We start from the raw sequence: 8,962 nt of genomic DNA on the forward strand, positions 1-8,962 counted from the left end.
ATGCCAAAGACTTAAATCACAAATTTGTCTCACAAGTATTTCAAACAAAACTGTGTTATCATAAAGACGCTTTCCGCTAACGAGGATGTGTTTGGTTACTATTTTTAACCTTTCACAATATCAAGACTTGATATATAAAGCAATTAATCATAATTCCTAATTTGTTCATGGCTTACTTGTGATATAAAAAAATTCTTCCAATTAAGAGATCAAGGAGGAAAGAGAGAAAGACAAATCAAGAAGAAGAGAGAGGTGGACAAGTTTACAAGAAAAGAAAAAAATAGATAGAAAGGATGAAAGTGTAACTAAGGTAGCATAGTTAATTCGAAAGTTAAATATATATCTCAATTTCTTATTACATCCAGCAAATTTATTTTTTCCAACTTTCAAAGTGCACTTTTATAATAAAGGTTGCATATAAAAATGATGCCCAAATAACTTTTGACTTTAAAAAATTTCAAAAATATTTTTTAAAAGTCAAAAGTTGATTATCCAAACAGATCTTAAATCATATATTTTATATTAATTTAAAAAATGTGTTATCCAATATGTTTGCAAAATAGATTTGAGAGCTCCTTCAAATCTTTCAAAAGTCTTTTTAAAGTTTCCTAACCACCATTTAGTTTATTACACGGAAAAAGCATTAAAAAGGAGGGAGAAAAAAGGAGTAGGTAATATTTTGATTCTCTTAGCTTCATTTTTCTCATTTTCTTCCACAGCTCTCTTCCCTTATTTCTTGGCAATAGATTCAAAAGAATTACTTTATTTTGAAAAAGGAAGTTCCAATTCAAACATATAATGATAATGTATTTATCTTCTGAAGATTATTCAATGGGACAAACTGATGCTATATAATGTGAACAGGACAGGACGAGCAGTTATATCCCTGCCATTGCTACTAAGTGCAGAGAAGATGTTAAATACAAAATGAAACCCGACACAGAAGAGAAATATATATATATATATATGTGTGTGTGTGTGCTGTTAAATACAAAATGAAACCCGCTGAAACCCGATACAGAAGAGAAATATATATATATATATATATATATATGTAGAAGAAATGAAGAGAGGCTTCAGAGACACAAGCAATTATGGTTATGAATTGCTTCCAGAAAATGCTTCAGTTTGACTTGAAGGGGATAGCCCTTATCACTATCTGATGGTACAATGCTGCGAGAGCTGCCCCTATGAGAGGCCCAACCCAGAAGATCCACTGCACCACACAAAGTTGTTAGTTTCAGAGTGAGAAAACATTGATATGTTTAAACGTATTTTAAAGATTGAAAAACAATGAAATTCCAATAAAAACCAAAGTATGAAGACTCACATGATCATGCCAAGCTTGGTGGTTGTTGAAGACAAGAGCAGCGCCAAGACTTCTAGCTGGGTTGATCCCTGTCCCTGTCAGAGGAATTGTAGCCAAATGCACCACAAACACAGCAAACCCTATAGGCAATGGTGCCAACACCTACATATTCCATCCAAAAGCATACAATCAAATAGTTAAATTAATACAACTCTCTATTCATAGTATTTCTCACTAAACCACAAGATCCTATATGATACATGAAATTTGAAAAATCAAATATATTGTCCATGACTTTAATAATTCGAGGTAACAAAATTTTATAATCTATAATAATGTGGGAATCTCTGACATAGTCTGAAGACCCAGAGATTCTCACATTCTTATAAGTTCTAAATTTATAATATTTCTTATGAAATTAGTAAGGTCTCATACATTCTATGAAATTTAAGAAATTAATTGTACTGTTCATAACTAATAAATAATATAATTTGATAGAGCTTTTATATTATATATACATATAAATTTGGGACTTACACGAATGTGAGGGACGTTCCTGTAAGTCCTAAATTCATAGCGTTTCTTATGAAAATTTGAAAAATTAATTGTATTATTCATGAGTAACACAACTTGGTAGAGATTTTATATTATATATAGATATAAATTTAGGACTTACTGGAACGTGAGAGTCTCTGGCATTTCGCTTGGCATCAGTAGCAGAAAAGACAGTATAAACCAGAATAAATGTGCCTAGGATCTCAGCTCCAAGGCCAGTGGCTTTAGAGTAGCTAGAAGTGAGTGTGTTAGCAGCACCACCAAGTCTCTCATAGGTATGTGGTTGGAAGGCCTTAACCACGGCAGCTCCGGCAATGGCACCCAAGCACTGCATTATGATATACATCAATGTCCTCGTTAGTGACACCTTCCTTGCCAGAAACAGCCCAAATGTTACTGCTGGATTTATATGCCCTCCTGCACCCACAAATTATCCACCCAAACTATGCTCCGTTATTTCATTTATAACACAGTCTTGTTCATGGTATAATTGTTTGTTCATCATGTTCCAATTTTTTTCTGGGCATTTTTCTGATGAAGATTACCTGAGATACCGGCAGTGGAGTAAACAAGAGCAAAGATCATGCCACCAAAAGCCCACGCAATGCCTTGAGCACCAACAGTGGAGCACTTGGAGGGAGATTTAGCCACCCCAATGACAGTCAAAACGGTGACGTAAAGGAACAAGAAAGTGGCCACAAACTCTGCAATGCCTGCTCTGTAAAATGACCATGAAGATAGCTCACCAGCCTCAAACAATGATGCAGCAGGTGGCTCTCTGTAGTCTCTTCCATCTTGGCTCTGAGCTGCTGTTCCTATAGCTTGCCTTTCTCTGTACCTGTTGGCACCTACTCTCACATCTTCTTCCTCCATTCTCTCTCTAGGACCCTAGGAAAATGCCCACTATAACTAGTGATGGTGGGTATTTAATCTGCAGCTTGAGGGGTTGTTAGAAGAGTCAATTTTATAGCTTTAAGATATTTATGAGTTGTGAGCGATTGAAAGGGAATGTTAATGTGGATTGTGGTGACAGAGCACCGACCAAGGAGGATTGAGAAGGTTGAGTTATTTTGGGAGGCAATAAACGGCAAAGGTTAAGTTCACATGGCCTTTCTTTCTTCCCACTTTGTTCATTAGCCATTACTTTACGTATGTGTCTCTTGACTTTGAATGCAAGCTTGCACAACTTTCTTTAGCTTTCTCCAGAAATTATGGCAGGCTTAATTGTAGAAGAAGCCACTTCAACTTAAAACTGTGGGATGCCTCAGGAATCATGAGCCATGACCCTTCAAAAATTGCAAAAACTATATCCCAATGTTATATTGTAAGGCAAATCCAAAGACGTTCGACAAAGTCAGTGTAGTAGAAATGATGGGTATCAAAGAAGGATTAATTCATAGTTGGGATTAATTCATAGCCAGGTATCAAAAATTATATTCAAAACGGAGTTTGTTCATCACCCAGGTGGATTGATTAGTTTTGTAATTCTTTAATGAAGGAATGTTTTGTAATCATTGTTGTTGATTAATGAAAGGTTGTGATCAACATTTTTCTCCCCATTGATTTCTTAACAGTATTCGGAAAAAAAATAAAAAAATTGCCCCCAGCATACTTTCATGGCGGCAACTAGTCAATTTAAATACCTAGCTTGCGCAGTATGAGAGATTTTGATGTCATGGAGAGAGAGGGAAAATTTGAAAGTCTGACAGATGTTCAGAGAAGCCAATAAGTATGGTAACTAGCTTGCGCAATATGCCCACAATATAAGTACCTAGTCAAAGTTCTAATCAATGCATTGACATTATAAGGAATGGCTTCCTTTAAAATTTCATGCACTCTTCAGTTTATCTATAGGGTTGCCTCTTTATTCCAGAAAAAAATTAGGCACAACATATTTGCATGAGGGAAATTCATGATGTAGAAAAATCCAATGCATTCAGTAAATGAACGGTGAAGATTGGCCCATCCATGTGTGCAGATCCATTCAAGTTAGAGCTTGAAAAATTGACGGCTCGGCCCTTATGGGCCCGACTCTTAAGGTCTTGAACCTTAAATTCGATTCCTCATTTTTAACCCCATTTTTTAAGCTTAACCCTTATTCAAACGGCTCAAGGCTAGGCCCTACTCTAAAAATTAAAATAAAATTAACCACTGTAAATTAATTAACATATTCTAAAATAATAAAAAATTAAAATTCTCATAATCTTTTAAAAATTAAACAATACATATTTAGAAATTTAAATTAATTATAATATTCATTAATCAAAACTCAAATCCTTTTCATCTTTATCATTTACAAATAAAACATTAGAACCTTCAGAAGTTGGCCAATTTGTCGAAGGTGAAGGAGTTTCAATATCAATACGCTCTTCTACCGTTGCTTCTTCATCTACAATAAACATTAACAAAGTTGTGTTATTATTAAATATACACACTTACATATATTACAAGATAAAATATTTAGATATATCGCAAGAACAAGAGATGTGAGGCAGAGGGGCAAGGGCAACTGTGAGGCTGAGGGAGAAGCAATCAGAAGTTCAAATTGAGGAGTGATTAGAGTTCATACATGATTTAAGAATCAAGGTTTGGGAGGGCTTCAAATGACAGGTCCATGGCTTTAAACGTGTATTTGGTATTCTATTAAATATATATATATATATAATAGGGTTTTAAAGGGTCGTCCAGGCTCAAGTTTTTTTTTTTTTATAAAACTTACCAAGATCAAGCCCTTAAACTTAGTTATTTTAAAAAATAATAATTTTTAAGACCTAAATACTTATTTAAACAAAATCTCTAGGTTCGACTCTTATTCCCAACTCTAATTCTGGTGAAGTACATATGGTTGGATATGATCAAATGGACGGCTAAAATGCTTTCAACTGGGTGTGCAGCAAACTCTCGTCAACAGCACAGTCGGAACATCACTTCCCCACCAACCACCGTCAAAGATAGAGAAGGCGACGGCATCGGATCACGATTCACGCCGGCTTAACACCAGCCTTGAATGGTGGAGCCATTGTCCCGATCTACTTTCGAAAAGAGACTCACATTTTGATGAGAAAATGATGGAGGCCTGGAATGAAATGTAACCCATGTGCGTCAATACCGATTTTCTACAAAATAAAAAAATAAATAAATAACGTGTCGTCCTCATCACAAAAATGCCCTCCTTCCTGCTCTTTACCCATGCTGTCAACAGTCATGTGTACTTCCTCCTCATATCACAATAACTAATTTTAATAAAAAATATTAATTAAAATTTTGACTTCTTAAAAATCTTTACACCTTTTCATTTATATTTTTTTTTCAGAATTCTTAATAACAAGTGTATAATTTTTAAATATTGAGCTTTTAAAGATAAAAGAATAAAAAAAAACTAAGGTATAAATAAAAAAATATAAAATTTACCTAATGCCTTATATTTTAAATTAAATATGTTTTTAAAAGTGACTTATATTATAATAATACAGAGGGAGCAAGTTGACAAACTTGGGGTAAGGTTAAAATTCCATACATATATTTCTAGGAAATACAAGGGCCACTAAAAAATTCATAACTGCCACTCACATATTCACAAGTCAATTTCGATCATGAGGCTAAAATTTGTACAACAAATGCAAAGTGGAATTTTTTGGGGGTAAAAGTGGAATTTTGTTTTAGGAGGAATAGCTGCTACCTTTTTTTTTTTTTTTTTTTACCAACAGATGCTAGCGTTTCTAAAATATGCAGATCCTTTCAAAGGAACAAACCCAAGGCCAGTTGGGCTTCTGTGGCCCACTACATTTGATATTCTATTTTTTGTTCTTCCCCACGGACAACATTGAATCATGTCTTATCCAACATTTAGGCCCAATATATGGCCTATCCCTTTCCACGGATGACCAAAGAACAAATAAAGAAATAAATTCTCCTATTCTTTTTTAAAAATTAATGGAATGAGATAAATATGAATAAATAAATTATAATAATAAATAATAATAAATACTTTATAATAAAATTAGATGCCAGGCCATGCATTTTATAAAAAAAGTTTGAAAATGAGCTACACAATTCATGACTTATGAATAACATAGTTTGTTAGTTTTTTTTTTATTGTACACGTGTCATCTATTAGAGATAATCTCATTTAAAACACACTCAAAAACTAAGTATGAGCACCTTCGTAACAAGAATTCAAACTTGGTTTATTAAATTATGAGGAATTAGTCATTTATGCTAGACTTAATGTATTAGTTGCTATAAATTTTATATGAAATTGTCCCAAAATATGTGTTTTACTTTATTTGTTTATTCTTATCCAATATGCTAAACATTAAGCAACTGAACTAATCCTTTAATTTAAACATGAGCATATGAACTGAACTTAAAGGAATCAAATTTAAAAATCGATTAAACTCTGCTAAATATAAAGGTAAATTAAGATGAGCACAAATTAACCCAATATCACCTACCTACCAGACAATAACAACCTTATTATTATGTAGAATATCATGAAATCAAGATGACTAATTTTTGCATGCACGTTTGCTTTTGCTTTCTTAGAATTCATTAGAAAAGAAAAATGATGGTGGAGCTGACTAGGACTGGAAGTTTGAAAGGGGGGCTACATGGGTTTATGGATGTGTCTGCCACAATTTGAGCAATCCATTCGTGCAATCCAAAGTGAAGGAGGCAACTCATAGTGGAAAACAACAAACAACATCATCGTCATCCTCGTCCTTACCATCATCATTAGACTAAAATTCAGTGGAAGGCAGCCTGCAATCTCACTACTGTTCTTTTCTTTTCTTTCTATCAGTGTGAGAGCTTCCATTAACGTCTTTAAACGCCTAAGTCTTGAGATGTCAGAAAGAAAATGAAGGGAAAGAAGAAAGAGGGAATTATGCTGTTATGTGCTTTGTTTGTTGTCATTTTGATAGTGGGTGGACAGATTACCCTAAAATATCAAATTTAAAATTGAGGGAGGGACGTTGCTTTATGTCATCACTGATTTGATCATATATTATATATTCCTTTCTACTTTTTCTTCTGCTTCTTCTAACTTTTTTCTATTTAAGGATTGGTGATTGGGAAAAGAGAAAGCTCACTCATCAAATTAAGGTTGAATGCTATGTTGAAGAAGAAACTCATTATTTCTCTCCCATTAAGACTCATTTTGTCCACGCACTCACAATTTTCATTGAAGATAAAGCAGCCTTGTGGGGCATTAACATTTTTGCGCTTTGTTATGATTAGGAAGAAATGAAATCTATCCCTCTCAAAAGTAAAAAAAATAAAAAAAAAAATAAAACAGTGAGAGGGAGTGGAAATGGGTTTTATCTCTACAAATAATGTTACTTATAAATTGTCCATGCTCACAATTATACATTATTATTGTATTTCGTCTAGTGTGTGTTAGTGTGTTTAGTATTTGTTAAAATAATAGCTATGGTACAAGACAATACTTCATTGGTTTAAATATCTAATGAACAAAATATGTTATACACAAGATCATGATCTGCTTTTTGTACACAATTCACGTTCACACATACACAATTTTAAGCATTTTACTTGTCAAAATACTTCAGTTGCATCATCTATTTAATTCAATCAATGGCAGGACCTTTCATGCCATGATTTAAGAATTCACAAATGTAAGAAACTGTAAGTTATAGTTTGAATATGTAATATTATTGGTCATGACAAATTACATGATTGCATACGCTTCTACAAATCAATTCCGTTGGAGATTATACATATAAATTTGAGTATATGGATAAATGATCTCATAAAATAATTGTGTGATTACCCATCTTCATTCTTATAGGCCTTTCCTCTGTATTATAAGGATGAAAATCTTTGACGTAACGGTATTGGTTGAAGTGTATAATGAGGTTTCTTGAAAGCAACAACATAGGTGATGAGATTACTGTGTTAATCAAATATTCATCATTTCTAAATCAACCGTTCCATAGACTATCAATGTCCCATTGATTGAGTATTTACATAGCCAACATGACCTTATTCAAGAGGTCCTACAGCCATATAATTCTCAGATAACCTCTCAAAGTCGGTGCAGTGCCACATGGGAATGGGATGTAAATCTCTTCTCTGAGACCTGGCATCCATCACAAGGAGGAGGGTTGGGTGAACTGTGAAGAATGTGCTTTGTTGGGCACACGTCTTTCCTCTCAGGAATGGATGCACGTGACGGTCACGTGGTCCCCTCTCGAATTTATGCCTTCCTTCCCCTTCAACTCATTAATTGGCACCACCTCCTCTCTGAGCCTCCTCCAACGCTCTGACAAAGGTTGTGAAACTCCACAACATTGCAGAACAGAAAACTCTCTTGAGAACATCAAACTCACATACTATGATGAGCTTTCATAATGCACATCTGATATTATTCTCCATGGCTCGATTCCCATTGAAAATAATAGTGCATGAGATAACTTCACAGTTATGATAGCTTGGTTGGTACAATCATTGTTCCATTGTAAACTGGAAATTTCCCTTTCCATAAGTAACACTAAAAGACTGTATATGGATCTTAACTATCATAATTGTGAAGTTACCTCACGTACTATGTGGAGCTTTTGGCAGTCTATTACTGAACCACTAATTGGCAATGGGTCCTGTGGCTGGGAGGGTTATCCTAATCCTCCTCTCACAGCTAAGCAGAGGACCAAACTTTATAAGTTGAGGGTTTTGTCACAGAAGGCGGTGACTGGTGAAGAATTAACTCTGAAATTGCCCTTCCCATATCTAAGTGGGACCCCATTTTGTTATATTATTCTTCATCAAGTAAATGGGTCCATCTAATGTCCCCCACCACATACAATTTTCTCACCTCCAACGCTAAATTTAAGTATTTCGGAAGTGGGTGGAGTAAAAAATAAGCGGATCTTAAATACATTCTCATTTTTTACTCCGGTCTCTTCATCATTTCAGAGACACTTTTTCACTTTTGACTTCTTTCAAAGGCCTCTCTTTTGACCACAAAAACTATAGATTGGGCTTCCTCTAATCAAACTATTACACGCTAGATAAAGGACATTAAACAACCTAATATGCTAAATAGTTTGAAAAGGATAGAATTGAAATGCTACTCATGAC

General features: G+C 34.3%; 1 protein-coding gene across 1 annotated transcript; it reads right to left on the reverse strand.

The window, feature by feature from the left end:
- Positions 1-786: 786 nt before the first annotated feature.
- On the reverse strand, positions 787-2,774 carry LOC129291128 (aquaporin PIP1-2-like). Its single transcript, XM_054928319.1, has 4 exons — positions 2,410-2,774; positions 1,986-2,281; positions 1,331-1,471; positions 787-1,216 (listed from the first exon to the last, which is right to left on the reverse strand). Exons 1-4 carry the CDS (start codon positions 2,735-2,737, stop codon positions 1,124-1,126), a joined length of 858 nt encoding a protein of 285 aa, XP_054784294.1. The 5' UTR covers positions 2,738-2,774; the 3' UTR covers positions 787-1,123.
- Between the last annotated feature and the right edge of the window lie 6,188 nt (positions 2,775-8,962).

This window comes from Prosopis cineraria, unplaced genomic scaffold, assembly GCF_029017545.1.
Source record: "Prosopis cineraria cultivar Desert tree isolate PC_DT_omini unplaced genomic scaffold, ASM2901754v1 PC13, whole genome shotgun sequence".
NCBI classification, from domain to species: domain Eukaryota; kingdom Viridiplantae; phylum Streptophyta; class Magnoliopsida; order Fabales; family Fabaceae; genus Prosopis; species Prosopis cineraria.